This window comes from Theropithecus gelada, chromosome 2, assembly GCF_003255815.1.
Source record: "Theropithecus gelada isolate Dixy chromosome 2, Tgel_1.0, whole genome shotgun sequence".
Classification (NCBI taxonomy): domain Eukaryota; kingdom Metazoa; phylum Chordata; class Mammalia; order Primates; family Cercopithecidae; genus Theropithecus; species Theropithecus gelada.
In genome coordinates, this window is record NC_037669.1 from 3,324,001 (window position 1) to 3,351,981 (window position 27,981).

The 27,981-nt window shown below is 37.6% G+C and overlaps 1 protein-coding gene across 2 annotated transcripts in view; it reads right to left on the minus strand.

Annotated features, from left to right (window-relative positions):
- ROBO1 (roundabout guidance receptor 1) overlaps positions 1-27,981 on the minus strand; it is a 1,168,413-nt gene that overhangs the window by 398,215 nt on the left and 742,217 nt on the right. Inside the window, exon 1 of one of the 2 annotated variants that reach the window (XM_025375995.1) lies at positions 10,801-11,428. The exons of the other annotated variant lie outside the window; for it this stretch is intronic. Within the exon in view, the coding sequence (XP_025231780.1) occupies positions 10,801-10,855 (55 nt within the window). The 5' untranslated portion in view covers positions 10,856-11,428. Of the gene's footprint in view, positions 1-10,800; positions 11,429-27,981 lie in introns of those variants that run through there. 2 annotated transcript variants of the gene reach the window in all.

Consider the following 27,981-nt stretch of genomic DNA (forward strand, 5'->3'; position numbering starts at 1 on the left):
TACTTTCCCTAGTCAAACAAGTTTTCTCTATTATTTCTCTCAGCACCCTTTCTTTGGGAACCTACTTATTCCAGGAAGCGTTTCCTGACGAAGTTAATCCCCTGACCCACCCGTTCCCAAAATGCAATTCTCCCTTCTTTCACCATATGGGAAACCCAGTTCCCAAAATGCAATTCTCCCCTCTTTCATCGTATCGGAAACCCAGTTCCCAAAATGCAATTCTCCCCTCTTTCATCGTATCGGAAACCCAGTTCCCAAAATGCAGTTCTCCCTTCTTTCATCGTATGGGAAACCCAGTTCCCAAAATGCAATTCTCCCTTCTTTCAACATATCAGAAACATCTTTCATTCATATAGTGCCAACAATTCACTAATGTAAATCGACATTTCATTTTGTGGTCTGTATGTACACAACTTGAATCTTGTATTAAAAGCTCTTGCACATTATCAGGTATGCCTGAAACATTCCTTAAAGTGTCTAATACCAGCAAAGGTTGGCAGCTGCTGAATAATAATTTTTTATTATTATCATGATTGATCATAGTTTACTGAGGAATAAAATAACATTATTAAGCCCCATTAATAATAAACAAGTAGCATTAAATGAGTGGCAAACTGCAAAGCAATGGATGTACTAAAATATATTTATTATGAAGCATGTATGTGTGTGTATACAGGTATATGTATACATACATAGTATACATATTTATATTGTATATTATATATATTTATGTATACATACTTTTTTTTTTTGAGACAGGATCTCACTTTTCCACTCTGGCTGAAGTGCAAAGGCATGAATACAGCTCATTGCATCCTCAACCTCCTGGGCTCATCCACCCACCTCAGCTTCCCAAGTAGCTGAGACTAAAAGCATGCACCACCACACCATGCTAAGTTGTGTTTTTTGTTTGTTTGTTTGTTTGTTTTCTGTAGCATCTCATTATGTTGCCCAGGCTGGTCTCAAACTTCTGGGCTTAAGCAATCCTCCCACCTCGGCCGGGCGCGGTGGCTCAAGCCTGTAATCCCAGCACTTTGGGAGGCCGAGACGGGCGGATCACGAGGTCAGGAGATCGAGACCATCCTGGCTAACACGGTGAAACCCCGTCTCTACTAAAAAAAATACAAAAAACTAGCCGGGCGAGGTGGCGGGCACCTGTAGTCCCAGCTACTCGGGAGGCTGAGGCAGGAGAATGGCGTAAACCCAGGAGGCGGAGCTTGCAGTGAGCTGAGATCCGGCCACTGCACTCCAGCCTGGGCCACAGAGCGAGACTCCGTCTCAAAAAAAAACAAAAAACAAAAAACAAAAAACAAACAAAAAAAATCCTCCCACCTCAATCTCCCAAAGTACTAGGATTACAGGCATGAGCCACTGCACCCAGTCCTGAAGTGTGTGTGTGTGTGTGTGTGTGTGTGTGTTTTGTTTTGTTTTGTTTTGTTTTCCCAGATGGAAGTCTCACTGTTGTCACCTGAGCTTGAGTAAAATGGCACGATCTCAGCTCACTGCAAAAAATATATATATAGTTATATATACTTTTTATATATACACACACATATATATATATAATTTTCTTTTTCTTTTTTTAAGTAGAGATGGGGTTTCACCATGTTGGCCAGGCTGCTTTCAAACTCCTGACCTCAGGTGATACACCTGCCTCGGCCTCCCAAAGTGCTGGGTTTACAGGCGTGAGCCACCATGCCCAGCCCGAAGTATATTTTAAAACAATGTAAAAACCTTAATAAGAACCAAGTCTCAAGGGAAATTTTTAGATATGATACTGTTTTGATTAGTGGTATAGAGGAAGAAACTGGGGAAAGCTTCAATTTTCATTTAAGCCTTATGTAAACTCCCAAACCTATGGAAATAGATGAATGTAAATATACAATCCCATCTACATGTTTGGAAATAACTTTGGAAGACCACTGAATTCAGCTGAGAAAACCCTACCTAAGAAATTATACAACAGCCATAGTCAGAAACACATATTTAAAACAGTAAGAAAAGCAAAAGAATGGTATTCCCCAAACCAACTGCATTACTTCTGAAAGAGTATCGATTACAGTTCTGTTTTTGGTAGCTATTACAGACTCATACAGGTTTCATTGGCAGGAATTATGTGAACCAATGCTAAAGTCTTTGTTTTCCGTAAAACTTGTCATTGGAGAAGAACACACCTTTAAAGGAATGCTAATCACAGATTCTAACTAAGCTTCTGCTTAATATGTTTTATTATCAATTACATCTTATCGCCATTTATTATCAAAATCAAAAAATGAAAATTAAACAATCAGTTCCTTATAGAATAAGGATAACAGTGATTCTACTTTCTCTATAAGGACAATTCTACTCACACAATTGAGCTATCATAAAAACTAGTTGGTACTTACTATTTCAAATTTATTCCACAAACTGAACAGCACTGAAAAAACCATATTATGGGGCTGGACTTAACGTTTCTGTGTTGTAGGGTGTGTAATACCAGGGTACATTCCTTTTTGTGGGTTATCATGTGACAAAGAGAAGAAAGCAACAGACAGTAAGATGCAACATAAAAATCAAACATCTAAAAAGGAACTAAAACAGGTTGGCAGCATGATGTAGTTCCCTCCCAAAAAAGCATCTAAATATGTTCTAAACATATTTTACACTGTTTCATCTACATTCATTATCTTTAAGGGAATAGTATAGTGTGTTTGTAGAATCATGAAAAGCAGGAATTCTGGGATAAGACAGGCTAATTTCAAATCCTCACTCTACTACATTGACTGGCCATAGTGAAAGAGCTTAACTTGTTGAACCTCATTTTTCATATTGACAGACAGGGCTAATAACAACACATTCATTTCTAATGTGATTGTTTTAAGTATTAAATAAGATAAGGCATGTTAGCACTTTGTCAAGCAGATAGTGACACTGTATAACTTTTAGGCATTATCAGTATTACCATTATTATTAGAGATATTATTGATTCCTAGTGTTCCAGGTTCCGTGTATACAGCTGGGCCTATACTACTGCATCAATCATCACTTAATAAGTCACTTGGGTTTTTTTCATCATGTAAAAATATATATATATATATATTTATTTATTTATCTATATCTATATCTATATATAGACTCTTAAAAAGCAATGAGTGCTTAAGATTCAATGACCCATGACAGGAGAAAAGATCAAATAACACAATGAGTTTCTTTTTCTTCATCACCATACTGAATTTAAATCAAAGCTGTCCTTAGGATGCTTGTGTTCAATCTGAATTCATGGAGATGAATAGCAATGATCTTGTCAGTGAATACCCTTCCTATCTGCATAGATATCTGAATGAAAGCTTTACATCTCCCCTGTTTTTCTTCTACAGATTTAGATTTTGCAACTATATTACTAAATTCATTAATTTAAGCAAGTGGTCATTCTACCAGGTTGCTAGGGCATTTTCACTTCTCTTCAGATACAAGGGAAATGAACAGATGCGTTTTATTTTCCACAGCCTGTACAAGCTGGTTTACTTTACTCAGACAACTTGCTAATGGAAGGGTCTGGATATACTGAAATTACTTCCCAAACCAAGCAACTAAAGAAGTTTAAAGCTACCCAGAGGTATGTGTAGTTAACACATACAAAGGTACTTTAACTCACTTTGTTGTATGAGCAAAGACCATTTCAGTGAAGTTTCAGAGTGATAGACTTCCTTTTCAATAAAGCCTAAGTACACAAAATCAGCTTTAGAGCTATGCAACTAAAAAGTAGACATGTTCTTGTATAGGAAAGGAATTGCAGATAGATACATTTCTTTAGCCAAATTAAAAGTCTACCATTAGTGAAAAAAGAAAATCACATGCTAAACAAGAAAATGTAACAGCAGGCAAGTTAAGTTGGAGATCAATTTATGAGACTTAGTGTATCTCATTAGCACTATGTCGCCAAATGATATTGAAACAGACATTTGTGACCCGATTCAATCATTCTTTGGCTTCATTTTCTTTTCCTACTCTACCTGAAATTGATAATAATGTAAAAGGGCTCCAATCACGTTAGTGCAGAGAAGTTAAAATCTAGCTTTGTTTCCTCTTCTACCAAAACCCAGGAATAAACTTAGCAAGTTGGTGTTATATATATACTCCATAATGTTGCATAAATTATGACCATACCTAACATGATCCAAAGACTTTTATGTCATATGAATACTATCTTGTTATGCTCATTGAAATTATAAGTTAAATCAAGAGATAACATATACCTGAAATGGCTTTTCAAGTACTTAATAATCACATGTAACAGACTTTTTTACTCTTTAACTTTCTATACAAACTGGGCATACGAACTGTGTTTCAAGCAGAACTCAAATAATCTTAGAGAAGAGCTTTGAGGACTCCATGCTCCTTTCATGGCTGACTGTGGACAAGCTGTCCCCAGCTCTCAGGTCCTGTACAGATGAGTTGAATTTAGATATATTTTGAACTTAATACTTTCTGAACTCTAACGAAGAGCATCTTGAGAAAGTGTTTTAACTGTGAGCTGTTATTACTAGAAGTCGTTTAAAAATGTGTTCTAGTAAACCTTGCTCTACTTAACTGAAAGACTAACATGATTTTAAAAATAGATCCCCAAAATACTGTATTATTAGGAAGCAAAACCGACTATTTCCTATATGCTGCATACAAAGCAATCACTTGACACAAAAAGACTATATTCCCATTTAACACAGAACCACATTGCTCTGTTGACATTTGCTTGTATCCTTTGATGGTGCTTTTAACGCTTCATTTAAGTGTCAAACTAGGTGACAAGCATTAAGCCCAGATAGACTATTTAGTCTCATCTTGTGATCCTAGAACATTTTCTACAATTGCTTACCTTCTATCCACTTTCCCCAAAAAATAATATGAATTAATTAAATTAAATAAACAGAATATTCTTTTCCGGCTCTAAGCCATGGACAGCTGTGAACGCCACAGAGGTATTTCTCTCCTTGAATAAAGTCAGAAAGATATGCACAGTCATGCTGTTCAAAATATTATCTTAAGTGTGGAACAACACTGTCATAAGATGTTTGGAAGCCAAGTAAAATCGCAGAAATAAGAGGATTTGTAGCAGCCTGTTTTGGCTGAAGGGAAATGAGGCTGAGCTCTCCCATGAAGCAAGCAACATGACACCTTTCGGTGTTAGAAATAGCCTTTTGGATGGTTAAAAAAGAGAGAGGAAAAAGCAAAGCAGTGGAGATCAAAGCTATCTCCCCGTACACCACAGATCATCTTTTTTTCTTCCTCTTCTTCAACAGCAAGACTGAAGGAAGGGGCTGAAAGTGGAGGGTGAAGGGGAAAGGAAATCATGCTCATCCAGAATTGTAAAGAATGGAGGTAGCCTTTTGATCTCCACAGGATGGCAACTTTATTGGCTATGCATAAGCAGTTTCCAACCAGCTGATCAACCAGGTATTAAGGCTCAGCCCCTCCATGATCAGTAACCATGAAGTGAGTTATCTGTGAACAGCAGTCAAGCAGAAGGCTCATCTGCTAAATGATCACCAGCCCATACTCAACCCACAGCCTAAGAGCAACCACAGGGGAAATGATTGTCTCTCCACAGGCTCTTCTGGGAGGAGTACCAATTATCTGCCTTGGGATTCAGAGCAGAGCAAAATCTTTCCTCAAGTGTGCAAGAAGGACAATGCCATTCATTCTCCAAAATACAACTTGGAAGCCATGTGCATCTGCATCCCCAGCAGACAATGTTTGGAATCACATTCAGTCTCCTCTTTTAAGCATGCCAGAAAATGCAGACGTCATCAAGGCTGAATGTGAACTGGTTAGATGTAAAGAACGGACTGTCTTGCCTGGTGATCTAAAAATTAGAGACCATTTTCTTAATAACAGGAAGAATAATACCTTCCATCCAAATTCTCAAGTGTTCAAACCACAGTCTCATGTAGGTGGATTTTTTTTGAGACAAGTTTTAAAATAAAAAGCGATTGAACCATAATCTTTCTTATTTAAATTCTTCATTTCTCTTTCAACTAGGAAAATGCGCAGTAGTTAAGAGTTTTGGAGCCAGCGTGGTTCAAATCCCTGCTGAACCACATTTCCTAACTTCTCTATGATATAGTTTCCACAACAATAAAATCGGGGCACAGTAATATCTTAGAAACAACAGCATATATGTCATAGGATTTTATGAGCATTAAATAAGATAATGGCGAGTGTTCAGTGATAGTCCTAGTTTCATAGTAAAAGTCGCCATTCCCATAAAGTTTCTTATTGCACCTAGAGTTTGAACTCCATCTCATCTTTTAATTATTTCCTTCTTCCACTTAACTGGTCTCCTTTAAACAAAAGCGTTACGATACAGAAGGGAACTACTTGGTGTATCGGTCTTGTATGTACATTGGGGCAGTCAATATTCTAAAGTCTTATATGTAGGTTAAAAAAAAAACTATTCTATTGATTCACGAAAGAGTTAAACATGCTTCAAATTGCTTTTTTTTTTTTTTTGTAGTTTTAAACATGCAAACTATCTAGTTCTTTATACAGTTGTTGAATTTAAGAGTATATACACTGACATCATATTTTCAGAAACCCACTTTTTGGGCCGGGCACACTGGTTCATCCCTGTAATCCCAGCACTTTGGGAGGCCGAAGCAGGCAGATCACCTGAGGTCAGGAGTTTGAGACCGGCCTGGCCGACATAGCGAAAACCCATCTCTATTACTAAAAATTCAAAAATTATCCTGGCATGGTGGTGGGCGCCTGTAATTTCAGCTACTCAGGAGGCTGAGGCAGAAGAATCACTTGAACCCAGGAGGCAGAGGTTGCAGTGAGCCGAGATCGCGCCACTGCACTCCAGCCTGGGTGACAGGGTGAGACTCCGTTTCAGAAAAAGAAAAAGAAATCCACTTTTTGGATTCACTGCTTGTGCTGTGTGTGGTCAGAGGGCGCACTCACACTTGGCTGCGCTGTCTACTTCCACTGGATCCCCGCCTATATTTTAAAACTAGCTTAATGCTAGACCTCAGTTTCTACTACACTTCTCTAGACTTCTGCTTTTTGTTTATTACTTTATTTTTCTTTTTGGTTCTTTTCTTTCATGTAGTCTACAGATTACCTTAGGCCTAATTTTAAATTGAATGATAACTTTGCTTTCCTTCTATTTTCCTATATGAACTCGAGCTCACAGGGCAGTTTATATTTTTGTTTTAAAAATTAAACATTTTTTAAAGGCCAAAATTAACCGAAGTATCACCATAACATCTTTTATTAACACAGATGATAATAAATAAAGATTCAACCACTTATAGTCTTCACTGAGAAGCTGTTATCCTGCTTACTTCCCGTTGGATTCCTGTTGCCCAGTTATTTTAAATTATAGATATCTAGTCAATGTAAAAATGAAAAATAAATGGTCATTGTTAGTCTGAAATTTAGCATTCTGTGTCACTTTAAATGACATAAGAATATTTCATTTGTTGTAGCAAAGACTAAGAAAAAACTTCAGGTAAACTTTCTGTTCTAAGACCTTTTAACCATAAATGTCTTATGCATTAGAATGTCCATTATCAAGAAATAAAGATATTTTAAAAGATATCACAGTATTTAAGTATGTACATTTAAAAGCCAGAAAGGTTATAAAGAAACTAGCCAGATCATATTGGAACTACACAATAATCTTACCAGAAAGAAAGACGGAAGAAGGAAGAGAGGAAGATAGACCAGAGACCAGACAATTGGTTCAAATAGTGAAACTTACCTAAAAAAGTTCCTCTTCCCAAGAGAAACCCTACCCCCTCCCCCCACCAAAAAAAAAAAACCCAAGAAAAAGAAAGACAGTATGAGTAAACTATCATTTATTTGAAATTCAAATCTCATCCTAAGTTTGAACTGAAATTCAATTACTTTTTCACTTAAAAGCAGGTTTTAGCAAATGGATTGGAGAAGAGGAAGTCTATGAAGGAAAAATGTTAGATCCTGAGAGAGCACATGGATTTTGTTCAGGGCTACCTCTCCCTGCACCCTCCCACCCCGCAAACCCACCAGAAGTCTATCTGTCCATAAAAAAGGCAGACAGACCAACTAATTAAAGGAATATCCCTGAAAAATGAATTTCGGAAGGAAGAACCACTTTTTCTACATCCCAGTTTCATTGAATGAAAGGTTATTTTTTGTAGCATCAAGTTAATAGATAAAAGGTTGTAAGAAGTGAACACTCTTAAGCACAACACTTAATACTAAGTATGCCATCAACATACCAAAATGGAGTTTATAATCTGTTTGAAGAAAAGTGTTAGACTTTGTTAAGTTGGCAGACAGTTAAAAAAGGAAGAAAAGAAAGAAAAAAAGAACTGACAACCAATAGATGCTTTCACAGGTTAAATCTTGTTGAAGGTTAAGTTATCCTCTCAGTACACTTTGATTTATTTAAGCTCACCACATTTCTCTTAAATACACTCCATTAACAAGTGATAGACTGTGATCCTAGGCTTGGGGCAAGACATGAAACATAATCTTTCAAGAACTTCATTCATTCTCTGACCAGGTGTCTTGAACACACCCAGGTTACTAGTTACTTGAGTTCTGTGAAGTATTATTCAAATCAATGCACTCACCCTAGCAGCTCAATAGTCTGGCCTCCCAAGTTCAGATTCACAGCGTGAGTGAAAGTTATCAGAGGAATAGCAAGCTTCAGGCTAGGTATGAGGGAGCACTTTGGAAAGAAGCTTTTGTCCTGAAAAGTGGCAAAGTAGATAGGCACACCTATAGGAAAAACTTAGGTTTACAAAAATCATCAATGGCTTAAATGGAAAATTAAATAAGGAACAAAAAAACTAGAAATTTTAGATTTATAAAAGCTAGAAATCAATGTAGCTCTAACATTATAATTGTCTCATATCTATTCAAATTACAATTCTGATATTTACTACTCAGATTACTAAATCTAACAGGAGAGTATATTCCCAAATAATTCTCCAAGTGAAGACAGAATTTCCAAGTTGACACGACCAGCTTTCAGTGATACCTTATTAGTGTGACCCTATCTTTAATCTACAGCCATGATAAAATGTTCCAACATATACAAACTCAACTCAAACAGTGACTAATGACCATTAATCCCTCTATCTTCAGTAATCTGCCCCTCCAGTCATTTATCACAATGACACTTCACTTTACACACGTAAATAAACTTTAACCAGAAAGGTGAATCAACAGAAATCTCAAAGGTATCTGAAGCTGTAAATTAAACTAGGGAGAGACACAGCCAAGAGAGGCAAATAGAGAGATCAGATTTTAATGTTTTTGATTTGCATCCACAGCTAGGTGTGGGGGATTGGAGGGACTATTCAATCACTTCGATAGGCAAACTAAGGAAAACTAAGGCGTTACAGAAGGAGAAGCTGGAAATGGGGAATGCCAACCCCAAGGAGTTAGTCTACTCATCCCTCCACTGTGACATACATGAGACATACCAGGTTGAAACTTCACTTTCTGTTTTCTTTAAAGGAGAAACAATTTAATAATTTTTAAAATGTACTTTAGTTGCAAATCTTCCTTGTAACTTTCAGCCAGCAAGCACAATTCATAGGCTAAAATTATTTTAGGGGTTTATTCGGTATCATTTAGCTGACGTATGTGGTTTATTTATTTATTTCCACCCCCCCCCCCTTTTCTTACTCTGTTAACTATCTGCCTTAAGTAAAATCCCCGGTCAAAACATAAATGATAACCATAGACCACAAAAGCTCAAACTAACCTTTAAAATCGTTTCATAATTGTGCAAACTGAGTGACTCTTACCGATAAGCCCTGATGCAACTTGAAGCTCAGTATGAGAATGTGACTATAAAAATTCCGAGGTCCAGTGTGTATGTGTGTGTGTGTGTGTGTGCGTGTGTGTGTGCGTGTGTTTTAAAGCCTGAAATCGGATCCGTGATTGAAACCAGAATCTACCAAAAAGAAAGAAACAAAAGTTGAGTCGTGGCTCAGTTCACCCATAGTAAAAAAGTTTCTTAGGGAGGGTAAAAAAAAAAACTATTTGCAAGTGTAGATACAGTGTGTCCTCTTAGGTCAGAAGGGCCCCGTTTCAGCATCCTTCCAACACTTCATATGGAATTTCAGTATGATTTAATTAATCCTAAACATCCCAAATTCAGCTGTTTTCTTTCGCCAGTGAGACTTCCCAGGCAACTAACTGTCCCCTTTCCGATGCTGGCAACCGCCTGTTTCCTTCTAAACCCAGCGAGGCAGTGGCTATTTTATATCCTACCTTAAGAAGAAGTTATTTCATGAAGCTTCTTCAGAATCAAATTTAATTACAGACTTTGGTTACATAAAACAACTACTAATAACCCCTTGTGCTCGGAAGAGGAGGGGCTAGAGGAGGACTAGGTTCAGGAATCCTGGCCAGCCTGCGGGCCACAAGCTCCCAGGGCGCACATTTCCCTCCCCAGGGAAGCGGCCGGTGGCTGATACTCACTTCGGCGCATCCTGGGGGCCCCAGCTCCCTGCCAGCCGCGGCCTCCTCCCACCCCAGTGCTTAGACGTGCGTTTGCCCAGAGTAATCTGGGCGTGCCCTGAACTTGGCAAAAGGCCGAGATCTGCAAAGAGTCTTGAGGAGGTTCAGGGGCGGAGGGGAGGTTTTGGGGAATGGGAAAAAGAGACAACCCCAAATGCGAACTAGGAACATGTTCGCCTAAAAGTCTTGCAGGAATAGAGCCCCTCCCGCCTTGGGAAATGCAATTCTGGGTTTGATTGTGAAAAGTGGAGAGAGGGGAACAGGGAGGATCAAGGGTGAAGAAAGAAGACGCGGGGTTACCTGAACAGAGACATATTAATCCAAACAGGTAAAAGTGAGCAGGCTCCGCAATCATTGTCCTCGGGTGGATCCTGCATACAGTCTCATGCCAAGAGGAGAGAGTGGAAAGAGGGTCCCCAAATGTATGAAGCCACACACCACACACACCACACACAAAGGCTTAATATAAGCAACGTGGGTCAATTAGCCGGGAGTTTTCAGGGCAATTACTCGTCGACCTTTCTGGACGCTTGTCAGTATCTCAGAGACTTTTGCGGAGGAAGAATTCCAAGGTCTGTCTTCTCCGGCCGCAGGGTTTCCGAGGCGGCTCAGACACTTTCAAGAAGCACCATCCAAAGCGAACAACAAAGAGCCGAAGCAGAAGCGCAGTCGCGCCGCTTCCTGCCTCCGCGGTCGGGCCGAGCCTCCCGGCGTGCGCCCCCCCAGAGTGCGGCCGGGGCAGGCGCGGCGCGGGCAGGCGCGGGGCGGCGGCGGCCAAGCTGGGGTGTGAGAGCGGATCCGGCAGGGCCGAAAAGTGCGGCTCCGTCTCCCCGCGAGCCCAGTCAGCGGCGGGCCACGCGCGGCGGCGGCGACGGCAGCCAAAGGAGCAGCAGCAGCAGCTCCGGAGGACGGGCTCGGGGTGCCGGGAGTGTGACTGGGTGACTCCGCGCGCAGGGGGCGAGCGAGGGGGCGGTGCGGCGACAGCGGCGGCCTGGGCGGGCCCTTGTTCCCATCACTTGGGGGATGCGGAGGGTACTGGAGGCGGCGGCAGGAGCGCGGACCCTCGCACGTCTTCCGGGCGCCCCCAGCCCCGCGCGGCGCCCAACATCGCCCCCGGGCCCTCGCCGGCTGGGGCGCTCGCAGGCGCCCCTGAACTACGCAGAAGCCCAAACTTCCCGGGGGTAGCTGCCTGCACCCCTGGCTCGTGGAAGCTGCAGAGGCAGCGCCCGGCTCTCCCCGGGGCGGCAGAGAAGGGCAGGGAGGATGCTGCTGCGGGTGGGAGAGACGGCCGCCGCGGCTCCCCGGGCTCCTCCCGGATCAGCGGCGTCTGAAGTTTCTGCTCTCACGCTGCCTCCGCTCCAGCTCAGTTGCTTGTGGGTTTCCCCCAGTCCCCGCGGCTCCCGGTTTCCTCCCTCTCCTCCCCGGCCCCAGAATACTTAAAGGGGCCGCGTGGTCCTTGCTGCGCTTCCCTCTACTCTCCAGGCGCGGGTCAGGCAAGTTCTGCTCCTCAGTATTTCCATCCACAAGCCAGGGGTGCCCAGTGGCGCCCTCAGGTGAGAATCCAATTGCTCAGAATCGGAAATCCAGGCGAATGAGACCCTGTCTTGTTGCTCTGGCCACCCCTAGCTCCCCTGCACCTTTCTCCAAATGGAACCTCCCAGCCAAAGACTTCAAAAATCCTCCTGGTCCAACTTAACCTCTTCCTTGCCGCTCCCCGGAATTGGAATAAACTCTCAACTCCACTCTCACTTCTCTCCATGCCCATTAAAAATAAATTTAAAAAAAAAAAGCAATTTTGAGCAACATGCCTTTAGGACAGTAGGTAAACAGAGAACTATCCAGAACATATCAGTAGATGGGCAGTCTCTACGACCATCCTTTTAAGTTGCAGTTGTGGAAAGTCTTGTAGAAAAGATACCCAAATCATAAGGCACAGGGTTGGGCCTTGGGATCATTTCCTCATGTTTCATTTGAAACCCTCTCCTTCAACTTGATAGACTTCACACATTAGAAAGCTAACAATGGGGAAGTTAAAAAAAAAAGAGAGAGGGAGAGAGAGAAACAAATGCAAAGAAACATTCTTAACTAGCTGAGTTTGCAATTAGGAGAAGCTAGTCAGCGTTTCAAAACCAGACACAGGCTTTGACACCCAGTGTGCCCCCTCTGAAATCCCAACCTGCCAGTTACAGCTCTGTGACCAGATCTGTTTTCTCTTCTCTGTTTCTGTTCTCGAGATATTTTATTGCATTAACAAAAATTACACAAAGCAAAACAAACTTGACACATCTGAAAGGCATTCATTCATTGAGTCAGTCACTTTTCTTTCTTTCTATTAAGTAAGACACAGTGGCCAGGTGCTGTGGCTCACACCTGTAATCCCAGCATTTTGGGAGGCCCAGGGGGGCGGATTACTTAAGGTCGGGAGTTCGAGACTAGCCTGACCAATATGGTGAAACCCCGTCTCTACTCAAAATTCAAAAATTAGACGGGCGTGGTGGCGTTCGCCTGTAGCCCCAGCTACTCGGGAGGCTGAGACAGAAGAATTGCTTGAACCCAGGAGGCAGAGGTTGCAATGAACTGACATAACGCCACCGCACTCCAGCCTGGGCAACAGAGCAAGAATCTGTCTTAAATAAACAAATAAATAGACACAGTATGTAAGATACCTAACATGCCGAACCCTGAATAAATGGCAGAATTATTATCTACAGAGTTGTGTACCATAACTTCAAAAAAACTATTTGGTGTCTAGCAGTATATATAAGAAGCTACTTTCGGTGGTTGCCTCTGGAGGAGAGAACTGCACAGTGGATAGGGCAGAGAAGGAGGATCTGTTCTTTTCTACATGGTGGTGTGCTTTTCCATTTCTTTTCAGGTGAGCACATTCATTACCTCATGGAAGATAAAAATTTAAAAGTAAATTGTACATTGATTTTGGTTGCTGCTGGTGCAACCAATGACCTTAGAGCAACATTTTGTGGAAACTCTGGTTAACGGCACCTATCTCTGAAAGTGAAAGACAGTTTAATCCTGAGAAAACTGACTATAAATTCAGTAAACAGACTGGAGATAAGAATTCAAAGACTCCAACCAAAATCTTTTCAGCAGTAAAAATATGAATGGGCAGTCAAAGCTGAAAAGCATACATCAGTTTGGTCTTGCTGAAGGATATTTAGTGAGAAATGTAGAATATATGTCTTTTTTCTTGGAATAAAAAGTACTTTTAAGATAAGCTTACCTAGTAATAGAAAACAAATAAACACTAAAGTGTAGTACTTGAGAGAAAGAGAGCAAGATGGAGAGAAAATTCAAATCCTCATATCATTTGAGTGCATGTTAAATAAAGATGTCAAACTTTCACTTGGTAATGGAGATATACTTTTAAATATAATGAAGAATATGTATCAGGATCCCTATTCCATTGTTCCCCAAAGTGGATCTCCTGGTCTCTGGAAGTTTGCTCATATCTCTCAAGATCTCTTTTGCCATTTATCTCATTGAATGCGAACCAAATTAATATCACCCTTTATTTCTCAACTTCAGTAAGCAATACCCATCCCCTCTCTTCTAGGAGATGATATTACCTAGGACAGTCATCAGTAAGTATCCTCAAGGAGCTAACTTTTGGCCAGCCCCCGATGAAGACCATCATCACCAACTCATATGTGTTAGTCCTTTCTTTTCTCTACCTCATCCAAAGTGTGTCTATTTTCTGTCAATTATATTGGCAAAGATGGCATGCAACGACAAGGACTTGTATTCAGAAGGCATTGCCGAGCTGTAAGAAGTGAAACTCAATGCACCTGAGAACTTTTGTATCTACTTCCTTTTCCTCACTCGTGCAAATAAACACTTAGTGAACATCATCTATGTGCAAAAAAACAGTAAAGTGTGCTGTAGGGACAAAATGCAAATATAATTCCTTTCATTTAGGCTTTTAGAGCTCCTACTGTGGGGAGGTACATAGAACAGGCTTCAGGGTGGAATCTGTCTGAAAAAAAATAAAAACCAAGTGCCATTGGGGTTAAAAGACATCCCAGTACATTCCTAGAGATGGATGGATCATAGCAACTGGTGTCACCTTTTCAGTTTTGCTCCTGAACTTTAAATTACCTGGAAGAATGCGTGAAATGCTCGTTGTGTCTGTATGAGTGCCTGTGCAAGTGTGAGTGTATACATGTGGACAGGCAAGGTACTCACAGAAGATCTTCACGGAACTCTGACATGTACAAGAGAACCTCGACTCATTCCAGTTTGGGTGGGAGACACAGCACAAGGAAGGAGAAACTGTACTGACTTGTACTCAGGAACCCTTTCTGATCACTATGATCTGAATGAATTGTAGGTTCTAAATTTCCATTTAGAACCTATGAAATTCAGGATCCCCAAAATTCAGGATCTTCCCTGAGAATTCTGAAGAAACCTGAAAATAATACATTACAGTAGTCCTGTGAAGAAGGACTTTTTGACAGTCAAAATTCTAGAGCAGTAATGATCTCTTGCGTTGCTCCAATGATTATATCTTTCACGGAGGTAGCCACAGGAACTCGGGAAATTACAGAACACCCAGGGTCTTTCCAAGGATTGCAGATACCACTTATTCAGATGAGTAGGAGGGAAATGGAGTTCCTAAGCTAACTATAATATAAACCAGAACATCTCTGCCTTCTTAGCTAAAAGTTTTAGAATCAGACCGAGCCTGGGATGCAAGCCATACGTTCCAGCAAATCTGGTGAGAAGCAGTGAGACCACATGCAGCACACACCAAGGCTGTGTTGAAGACTCCGAGATCCCATCTCCCGGAGTGCAACAGTCCGTTCAGTAATTCTTACACGGAATTGCTGAATAATCTGCGTGATCCTTGGTGTTTAAATGGATGAACTAAGATGAATGTTTGAATAATTGAATATTCGAATATTTTCCTAAGTTTGAATATGTAAGAAAAGTCCGATCTCAGAAAGCAAGCTAAAGTGATCCGAATAAAAAGAGAGTAAATTGAGATTTGTTGGAACATCTACTGTGTTTCAAAAATGTGGCCTATTTAGTTTTAGCTTTCCTGACTAAGTTGCACATGGTAGCTTCAAATGTACATAAGGTGCATTTTAACAGTATTACTTTTGTTTGTTTGCTTCTCTGCTACTTAAAACAGGTAATTATGTGTTCCAAACCAAAAATCACAGGCAGGAGAAATTCCCAGGGTTATTCATCTTCACTTACTTAAAGACTTGAGGCATAGTCATTGGGGCCAATTTTTTTTTTTTTTTTTTTTTCCTTTTCTTGAGAAGGAGTCTCGATCTGTCTTCAGGCTTGAGTGCAGTGGTGGGATCTTAGCTCACTGCAACCTCCGCCTCCCAGGTCCAAGTGATTCTCCTTGCCTCATTCTCCCAAGTAGCTAGGATTACAGGTGCCGGTCACCATACCCGGCTAATTCTGTGTGTGTGTGTGTGTGTGTGTGTTTAATAGAGACGAGGTTTCACTATGTTGGTCAGGTTGGTCTCGAACTCCTGACCTCGTTATCCGCCCACCTCAGCCTCCCAAAGTGCTGGGATTACAGATGTGAGCCACGGCGCCTGGCTGGGGCCAATATTTTTAACACAGTGTTGTGAAGATATTGTAACAGACCATCATCCTATTGGTCCCACCATATGTTGTACTCTAGCCTTGCTCTTGCTCTGTAAGGCTCATTAAGAAATATAGGGAAATTATGAGATACTCAACTTTGTGGTGGAATTACTGTGACTGTGTTTGTCTTTTAGCATTTCAGCATCTCACAGACATTGTAGATGTTCTAAAACCAGGTGCTATCCTGCTAAGCGCTTTTGAGAGAGCCTGGGACCTCACATATTAGCAACAATGGGTCTGGCTAGAATTTACTCCTTTAATGTTAAGAGGGGGTGAGCTTTTGAAGATAAAGGAGAGGATACAGAAAAGTGGCACTAATTAAGGGCACTCTTGGGGTCCCTTACAAACATTATCTACTCTAATTTTCACCACAGTCAAGTAAGTTGATGTTATTATCCCACTTTAGGGATGATGTTGAGATGACATAATTAACTCAAAGTTAAGAGGCTCAGTAGTCAGGGAACTTGTATTTGAATGCAGTTTGTTTTGAACCAAAGCACTTGAAGAAACAAAAATGAGTTCATGGTAGGATAGGCTTGGGAGACTTGGGATTCAATAGATCTAAGGATTCCCCAAAGCCTTTAATATGCACATAAGCATTGTGTGTCCCCAAGAGAGGATAGTTATGAGAAATCTTGTCTCTTTAATAAACATCGTTCAGTTTACAGCATTTGACTATCGTGGTAATATCTCTAATACCCAATACCCTACACCTGAAAATTAAGATCTTCAGCTTTCCGGATTAAACTGCATATGATGGTTACTTGGCAGTAAACTTGTGTTAAAATAAGCAATGGAGTATTCCTTACTGAGAAAGACCATACATTTAAGTAACTGCACTTCTAAACCTTTCTTCATAGAGCAGTCAGAGGGATCTTGTTAAATCTGAGACAGATTATGCCTCTGCTCAAAACCCTCCAGTGGTTTTCCTGTCTCACTGTAAGTGACAGCCCATGTCTTTCCAGAAGTCTACGAGGACTAACATGAACCAGTCACTCATACTTTCCTGACATCATCTCCCCCTGCATTTACCTGTTTTTTTCTCACTTTGTTCTATCACAATGGCTTCTATGCTGTTTCTAGAATGAATTAGACAGCCTCCTGCCTCAAGGGATTTACATGTGCTCTATGTGGAGTACTCACCTCCATAAATCTGTGAACTCTCATTCTCCCTTCTCACAGGTTTTTATATCATCGAACCTGAGAGAGGCTTTATCTGTCCAGGTACTTTAAAATTACATTCTCATACAATACTTCCCATGTCCCTTCCACTTGTTTAGTTTACATTTTTTTTCCTTTAAAGCACTTATTCATATCTAAGATACTATACTCTTTTTTGTTTTGTTGCTGCAACCCTCCTTTTAGAATGAGGCCTGGGATTCTTGATCATTTTGTTTACTTTTATAGTCCCAGCATCCAAAACAGTGCCTGGCACTGAGTAGGCACTCAGATGTTTGCTGAATGAATGAATGAGTTTTATCTCACTGTTAATATGTATTTTTGAAAAATGCTTCTTCATTTAACTATTTCTATAGTTCTAAAATTTATTTTCTCTAATACATAGTTTAACCACTTTTCTACTTTAACTAACAGAGAACTAACAGTGAATATCACCTATGGAGCTCATGTTTCAGTGGACTCTAATAACTTCAAAATCAAAGTTCTGACTAAATAAGCACATTCTCATTTCGATCAGGTTATTTGGGACCAAAGAGATTGGGAACACTGACTGCGTTTAAAGTGTGTAACATTCACAAGAAGGAAACCTCAAGATTAACTCTTCATAAATAAGAAAACTGAAGCTTAAAGAAACCAACTTTTCCCAGAAGACTCCTTTAGTTAGTGGTTTACTCGTGACTGGAACACAATAGCTAGAAAACACTTCTTTCTACCAGAATAATCAGCAATTCTTGATCAAGATTCTCTACCTTTCACATCCTGACATCATTAGATATGGCGTAGTATAATAGATATTGTATCATTATTGTATTACATGTTATGGTTTACATATAAGTTTACAAATATACTTTACATATTACTGACTCATCAGGAACTGGGAATGATGTTTTTGTTGTTTTCTAATAGAATAAAAATTATAACAAGCAATATTTATATAACATTATGTGCTGTGGGTACTATTCTAAATATTTTATGTATTCTAACTCATTTAATCCTCAAGAAAAAATATTATTAGGTCAATTATTGTTATTATCTCTTTTTATACATGAAGGGCAAGCATAAATTTGAACAGTGAGGGGCAAATAAAAGTTGTTGATGAAAGTAATGTAATTTTTACAGATTCAGTTCTCGCTGAAGAAAGCTATCAGTGTGTATGTTTTGGTTTTTGTGTGTAAAGATCTAGTTTCATTTTAGGACTCAATACAAGAAAGTGACTCTGAAATATATGCATTTTTAGTTCTACTTCTATATGAAGTAAGAAGTTCAAAGCTTTTTTATTTTGTGTCCAAAATGTTCAAAGTGGATTTATGTTTCTTTTAACTCTAATGAGATGATATGAAAAAAATATATTGTACAAGTTTAAGACATTTGAAGGATATTGGGAAACATAAAGATATATATATATATAAAAAAAATCTATATCTCACCATGGGATTTGCTGTCTTTTGGTTTCTTACTTCCAGATACATCTGAAACCAAACATATACTATTCTAATCATGGTTTAAAATTCTCTTAAATTGGGATCATAGTTAACAGCTGCACAGCTGAATGACACCCTCTATAGGCTTACAATTTGAACACAAACTATTTTGTAAGTAATTTACATTATGTTTAATTCTGCAGATGTGTTTTACAAAACTGTTTAATGCTTTTGGTTTTTCATTGCTTTTTTAAAAAAATCCTTCCAATAAATGTTTATAGGATTGAGGCACATATGTTGGGATTTATGTCTTATTTAGTGCCTTCATTATGTTTAGTCCCACCTGTTGTTTGTTTATTTGGAATAATATTTTACCCAGGTTTTAAGTTATTTTAATCAGTTAGACAAATTAGCTAGACGAAAAGTATGAGCAAGAAGAAAGTCTGTTTGCAGATTGCAGTTTTCTGGGCATTCATGCCTTTGGCATTTCATCTAACTATGCATTTCCTAGTGGAAAACAGGCAAGAAGTACTATGTTCATTTAAAAAACATATTGAAATTGTATTAGAGTTTCCTATTTAAATGTTATTTTTGGGGTCAGTAAATATTCAATGTTACACTACCTTTGAAAAAAGACTATCCAAGCTTATAAGTAATGATAAAAATACTAAAGAATTCATTAAATTGTCATGTCACATTATTTGAAAGTTATTCATTTTATAACCTATTAATCTATTTCTCTCTTATATGGCCTATGGGAAAGCTTCACATTTGAGAAGCCAAACTGGAGCTTTGGGATTTACTAGCTGCTTCATGTGACTGAGGACGATGATTGTAAATACGAAAGTGCTCATTCTTGTGGGTAAATACTCAATCCAAATCCTGTAATTGTCACTGAGAAACAGACTACTCTTGAAAACTGATGTCGAATAGAAACCTACTGTCTTAACAACAAAGATAATTATATGTTTTCCCAAGAGTTTAATCACTCCTTTCTGACATCCTGGCCACATTCCAAAAGAAATCATCCAACTTCATTATTGGAACGAAAAGCCTTTGTTGATTTGATCTAATCTCATCTTCTCAATTTCCTATCAGTACATATTCTTTAAAGCTGCTTTATTACACCTAGAAGGTAGAATTTCACTTGTAACACCATATCTTGTTGTATATATCTTGCTGCAGTTATGCATCATATGTGTATCTGTGAAACAAAACAGGTGTTTGCTGAAGCCAGTGAAACAATCTTATCCCCAAAAACATGATACTGAAAGTATTCTATTTATACGAAGATTACTAAATACTACTTTTTACTTACAATGTTTTAATTACAAAATAGAATATCGTTTTACCAGTTTAGCATGTTAATTCTTTACTAAAAATATTAAGAGTACATTTGAAAAGTAATATGGTTGATAGCCTTATATTCAGATGCTAATTGGTTCTAATAAGGTTTTAATTTTTTTCACGATATAGAAGTAACACATTTCTAGAGCATTTGGAAACTACCAGCAAAAGAAACAAAAAAAATTACAGTCATTCTCTCAAATAGAATCACATATGCTGTCAACATTTTGTTGTTTATCTTTTTTCACTTTGCGTGTAAAGACTTTTTTTCTTACAACATGGAATAGAAGTTTAAAAACTGTTATGAAACCTACATTTTCACTCAAAGATAGTCGTAAGAATTTTTTTCCAGGACATAAAATATTCTTTAACACTATTATTAAAAGAGCAAAATAGAATCCCATCAGATGAATGTGTTAAAATACATGTAACTAGTCTCCAATTGTTAGACATTTAAGTTATTTCTAATTGCTATGCAAGTGTGCATAATCTGATTTCTTAAAGTTATATTAGAATGTTTTCTGGCTAAAGTGTAAGTAAATTTCATTTTAATTACAGATATCCTATTGAAGCAATACATACTTTCCATAATTTATTAAATTACCCAATTGTTTGAAGTTGCTTTGTAGATTGCTTATTCCAATGATCTTAGAACCAACATGTGTAAGAGTAAGAAAGATCATGGATAACTACGAAAAACCTTGAGACAAATATTAACAACTAAATTTGCCCTTTGTATTTAATAGAATTATTATATTTTTGTTTAAGGGATGCCTTTTGTTTTCATTATAAGTGATTAATAAATGAAAATGTTTGTTCTTCACAACTATGCTTGAATTTCACAGGTCTTGTATTTCACACCAGAAAGTAAACTCTTTTGTTTTTGTAAGGGCAATAAATTAAGACGTAAGTGCTTTTCCTAAACAGTTACCTTTGGGAAAGAAGTATAAACTGAAGCACAGTTCATTATTTCACTAAGTGTTCCTTTCAGCTGGGAGAGCATGCTGTTTAACATTTGGCTATGAAAATTATTGTCAGTGATTATGACGTGGCCATACATGAATGTACTAGTCTAAATAGGGATCAACCGATCTGTATCGCATGCATCACAGTTTATCCACATCACATCGCTTTGGCCTAACATCACCTATTTCTTGATTTTCCTTTAAATTTCACAGGTGACTTATCACACAACAGGAGTTTGAAAGACTTAGTTATCCCCCTTTTCCTGGTGCAAAATGAACCGTAAAATTTAACGTAATTTTTAAAAGGGCATCATCTCTTATGCTTTACGGGCTGAAGAAGTAATATCATTATTTTTTGAGTTTAGTAATGTTGTCACTTTAAAAAATCAGATATTTATCTGGAAAACCATCTGTCTTAAATAACAGTGAATATTAGTTTATATTAACTTATACTGAAATGTGCAGAACATTTGACAAAGTCTAATTAACAAACCAAATTCTCCACTACACCACATTCTCTGATCTTGCTACCCTTAATATTTTCCAATAATAATACCTTAAAAGGTGGTAATACATACAGAGATGTTTCTTTAGACATATGTATATTTCCTAGGATATCATTAAATGTGTTTTAAAGGTGGAAGCTATGTGATTAAAGTAGGAGAACACAGTTTGAAGAATTTGCCATTTGGCCCATCCTTCCCCTGGGTAACTCCAATTTATCTTTTAAGTTTCAGATCAAAGTCTCTTCCTCAGAAAAGCCTACCTAGACCTGCCATTTCCAGCCTTTCCTTACATATCAGATTTCTGTGTGATGTTGCTAGAACAACATTTACTATTTCTCCATAGCACTGATCACAAATAATTGCTGTAAAAATATATCTTTTAAGCCTGCCTCTTCTGTACGTCTTGTAAGCACCACAGTGGAAGTAATGACTTGCTTTCCAATGGTATTTTCTCTCTCCCCAAAGTACATTAAGCACTATTTTGTGTTGACAATTTTGTGTAGTATACTAAGTTTTGGAAAACACTTAGCTAGACAAAAAATATGAGCAAGAAGAAAGACTATTTGCAGATTGCAGATGTCTGGGCATTTATGCTTTCGGCGTTTTATCTCACTATCCATTTCTTAATGGAAAACAGGCAATCGCTAAAAGGTTTACCCTATTTCAGTATTCTCAACCAGGGGTGATTCTGCCCCCTTACCGCAATCCCTCCCCATTGACATTCTGCAACGTCCAGAGACATCTGTGGTTCTCACAGCTGGGGAGGGGAGTAGAGGAGGTGGTGAGAAGGTGGTATAGGCATCTAGTGTGTTAAGGCAAGGGATACCGCTGAACATCTTCCATTGCACAGGACAGTCCCCCACTCACAACAAAGAATAAGCTGGCCCAAAATGTCAATAGTATCTAGACTGAGTAACTCTGCTCTAGTTTAACTTTAATATACATTGGGGAATGTTTTGGTTTATGTAAGGATTATATAAGATAGTGGGCATGCACCTTATGATTTGGGTACAGTTAGGCTCTAAAGTTATTAGTCAAGCAATGCTGTACCTACTGCATGGGAGAGTACTGTGAATATTATATAATTCTATACAAATGTCTTCAAAGCATTATTAAATGCTTATACATCTTCATAAAGAAAATACAATTACATTCTTCTAATATGTTATCTAGAGCTTTATATAAAGAGGCATCTCTTTCCAATATGTTATTTATATTTTTGAGCTCGCTCTGTTGACCAGGCTGGAGTGCAGTGGTGCAATCTCAGTTCATTGCAGCCTCCACCTCCTGGGTTCAAGCAATTCTCTTGCCTTAGCCTCCCAAATAGCTGGGATTACAGGCACACACAGCCACGCCCAGCTAATTTTTTATTTTTAGTAGAGACAGGGTTTCTCCATTTTGGCCAGGCTGGTCTTGAACTCCTGACCTCAGGTGATCCACCTGCCTCTGCCTCCCAAAGTGCTGGGATTACAGGTGTGAGCCACCATGCCCGGCCCCAATACATTATTTACTTTCATGCATACTTGAATTCGATAGGGTAATAAAGGTGATATGTGATGGTGAGGCAGAGTGTACTGTTGAATTGGCATGGACGCGTAGCTAGATATAAGCTATTGAGAGTTAATCAAAACATTTTTATGGCGATAATTGCCAAATGCTACCCAAGTTTACATGATGAAATGAGAACTAACAAAATTTTGCTTTTGTGTGGTTGTGGCTTTGAATGAGTATAGTAAATATAGTCTATTGACATGTTTCAGTGTCTTGCTAGTCATTACTGAATATATATGTGTACTTTGATATTTCCCCAGGAAAAAAAAAACACATGAATAACATGTATTATTCCTCTTCCAGTGATATACAAGATAAAGGAATATCTCAGGCAACTTGAAAGTTAGTTTACTTAAACTTGCTCTTTGGAGCAGGAAAAATAAAATGCTTAGGTGCATATGTAGAATAATAATGAAGCACAATATTTATTTCTAAAATGTGTAAGTAGGTAAGAATACAAATGTCTGTCTCTACCACTGACTAGCTGGGTGACGGTGGATAAGTTTCTTAATATCGCCAACACCTATTCTTTCTATATTAAGTGAAGAGCATAGTAGTTCTCCCCTTCTAGGAGTTTTGCAATGATTGAAACAAGTGATACATGTAAAATGCTTGTAATGGAGTGAGCAATCATCAAACATTAATTGATTATTTTTATTGTGATTTCATCGTGAAAAAGAAAGCTCAAGATTAAGTTTATAGTTAGCAGTAGAAAACTGAACACTTTTAATTAATAAGGGAAGTCATATGAAGATTGCTAAAAGATTGTTCAGAAAACCACAAACACAATTTGAAACATGTCTACATACAATACTCTTCTAAATAATTCAAATTTGATTTTATTTAGGGAGTTTGCAATTAATATAGTATTTTAAAAACCCAATGCTCTTAAACAATAGTAGGATGGACACACAGACTTATACAGGGTACGAAGCCAAAAAAATGGAAAGGAAATACTCAATGTATATGCTTAAGTGTCATAAAATGAGCTTTCTAAATGCTTACCTATTTGTGTGTAGATAAGGCTTAAGAGAGGGAAACAATAGCTTCTAGAATGAAAGAATCATAGTTGTTTTAAAGCTAGGAGGTCCAGACATTCCCTGACCTAATAACAATGATATGTATTGAGTAAATTATTTTTTAATACACAATACAGGGTACAAAATATCTTCAGAACTAATTTAACTTTGAGAGAAAATATTACATTGTTGTTTAAATTAGATTTTTATCAAGATTTTCCTTCCATTGCACATTACACTAAATCCCCCATGCTTTTTGAGAAATATATTTCATTTGTCCATCATAAAATGATTTAAAAATGAGAAATAATATAATAAATTTAACTTAATAAATTAAGTTTACAATGGATATACTAATGGATGCTTAAAGTAAGTACCAAGGAAACATTTATTTGCAAAAACTTAAATCAGATGAGAGGTATTCTTTTAGCTCAGATAATTCACTTACTACCCTGCCACTATGAAATGGGCAAAAGAATCTCTCTTTATAGAAACGTCTTTAAAAAAACAAACATTTGTAGTTTTTGAAATGTTCTCTAAAGATTGGATAACATTTACCACTATGCTATTTCTTAGTTTTTTATTCATGTGCCCTTGGACTAATTTCAGATAAAGAGTTCACTATAGTTATAATAAATTATCAAAAACATAAATCAAAAACTCAAGGGGTGCACATACACATCCACATCCTATTGAAATAGAAGTTGGTAACAGGTCTCTTTAATTTGTGTTCTTATCTGTTCATAACAGAAAATCCCTCCCCTATGAAATGTTTCAATTGGTTGCCGGTGTTTAGTACACAATGCTCTATTGCCCTCTGCTGGCTGGAAAATGATAAATAAAAACTTCCGTTCATTAACTAGATGGGGACCTTAGAAAATTACATATGGAAGATGACACAGTTCAAAATAATAAAACATTAGAGTGGTAGAACACTAAAATATGAATTTTAAAAAATATTCTCACATATTTCAAAACTCCTAAGATTTTAGTTATTATATTAGCTGAAAAGTCTGATTATTTGATACAAATCTAAACACTCATGACTTCAAGATAACACAATTTCATGATTTTAAAATGATAATCGCAAGTCTCATAATTGTCCAGGAATTCTGGGGATTTTCCAACAAGATATGTATGATCCAAGTGTTGGCACATTTGTGGAATATTTTTATAATTTTATGATGTCTCTAGTGTGTTTATTTCTTTAAAGTAATAGTTCTACCTAGTTTAAAGAATATTCTTAGCATTTTTATGTAAAATTTAAAGACTTATTTACCAATTAGAGTGACTTATTTCACATATTTCATTCTCTGTGGAAGCATTCCTTATATATGATTCACATATCACTGAGGAAAAACCAACATTGTATAATGGTGTGTAAATTCTCTAATGAAAACAAAAGTGACAATGCCCCCAAGGAATATAAAATGTATAAAGCAATTAATCCACCTGGTTTGATTTTACCACTACATGCTGCTTTAATGCTTGAATACATTTATTTCAAAAACATTTCTAAAGAATATACTTATCATCCAGGGTAGAAGATAACAGGCTTTATCATTAGGGTGGCCTTGCTGGTTTTTCTAAAACGCACTTGGGTTAAAAGTTTAAATCAAATTTGTCATTGTTTTTCAAAATTTTGACTGGTATTCTGAATTTGTGATTTATTTTATATTTTCAATAGTTCCTCTCAGCTACAATATATATTAAAATACTCTGGTCTTCATTTCTCAAAGTGCTTTTTCTGGAACATTTTTAAAACTCGAGCCGTGGTTCTTTGAAATAGGATTTTATCCCACAGGCTCGACCTTCTTATCCTACCCTCCGAATTAGTGTCTGTTACAAATCAGGATCATAATTTTTCCCTATGGCTTCCCTGCCAAAACAACTGTCAATCCTTTCAAAAATGTCGGGAGCAAATGCTGCTTTATAATTTACTCTAACTACCTCTGATCTAGATTGTATTCACATCTCAGACTTTCCAAGAATATATTTTCCGTCAAATCTTTAAATCACTTGAGTCCTTTGGTTCTCCATAAACTGAGAGGAAAAAGTTTCATCCTAGAAAAAAAAATTATTATTATAACAAACTGATGTCAACATTTTTTTTACTTCCCAATTCTCAAGTGAGGTTTAAAAAGATGCCCTTTGCCTTTACTTTTCACATTTAATCCTCAGAATTTTTACAATTTGTATCTTAAGACTCAGGAACATAGAAAAATGAGATTTACGGAGATGAAAAGCATCTCTCCAAATTTACACAGGATGGCCTATTATTCAGAAGCCGGGTCTGCCTGACTTCAAGTGCACGGTCTTTTTACGACACTTTGTAGTCTCTGGGAGTGAAGAATGAAGGAGGGAAGCCATTTGTATTGGAATTATAAAGTGATCATGCCCTTTGAGACAGTATTTCCAACTCTATGAAGCTAAGGAAACATTCTATATATAGTAAAAGATCTCTATGGTGGTATTAATTAGAGTAAGGTGGGAATAAAGAGGAAAAAACTAGAAGAGGTCTAAATTTCTAATAAAATAACAGATAAAGAATTTAACAATGGTATGTTATTTAATTGAATATTACAGTCATTAAAATAATAACTGGGAACTACTTGAAAATCTATGAGTTGCTTAGGATAAAATTAGCAATGTAAATCTTACATTTTATGTAATTAAAATGGAATACGTAAGTTTATAGGTACTGACAAAAAAGGTGTCCTGTGTATTATTGGATGAAGAAAGTTGTGAAACAATAGCATGAATTCCAGGATAACACATTAAAAAATAATACATATATCCTAGAATATGTGAGTACAATTTTGTGTATATATATCAGCTTTGTTGGTGAAACAGACAATAAAGCCAGTAATTTTTAAAGTATATATTTCTATACTATTTAAATTTTACAGCATGTGTTAATTTTAGAATGATAAAATCATAAAGATGTAATATTTACAGAGTTACCAGAGTTATGCTGAAATACACCAAAATAACAATAGATGATATTTCAGTGTGAGGAATATATATTTTTATTTTCCTAAATTTAAAATGTTTTCAATATGTCATGCTTATTTTTAGTGAAAAAATATAAAATGAGCATTATAATAATAATTAAAGCTGTTTTCAACATTTAAGTCAAGTGTCTTCTATTTCTTCATCTAAAGAATTTTTATGAGAAATATTGTTTTACTTTCCTGTTGTTGAAGTAGTTAGCAGACACTACTCATAAATAACTGCCTCGGGTAGGTATGTCACTCTTACAGATCTAACTTACTTTGTTAATTTCTATGGAAATGTTAAAGTAGAATGGTGGCTTGACTGAATTATTGACAATATCCATTAAAAAATAATGAGAGCTGGGCGAGGCAGCTCATGCCTGCAATCCCAGCACTTTGCAATCCCAGGCAGGAAGATCACTTGAGGCCAGGAGTTCAAGACCAGCCTGAGCAACATAGTGAGACCTCATTTCTACAAAACATTAAAAAAAAAAAAAAAAAAAAATTAGTGGGGCATGGTGGTGGTGAATGTTTTGAGTCCCAGCTACTCTGGAGGCTAAGATGGGAGGATCACTTGAACCTGAAAGGTTGAGGCTGCAGTGAGCCAAGACTGTGCCACTGCACTCCAAACTGGGCAATAGTACGAGACTCTATCTCAACAACAACAACAAAAAAGCATTAATAAGGAAAAGATTACCATACTTTTCTTTTGATTTAAAATTCCCCAATTTCCAAAAGTGGTAACTTGAAATTTAGCTTTTGTTAAACAACCTGAATACTTGTTTACGATACAAACAAAACTATCATGACCATTAAGGTGTTTAACTAAGGGACCACACAGTTTTCAAGCATCTCAAGTTATCTAGAGATACATC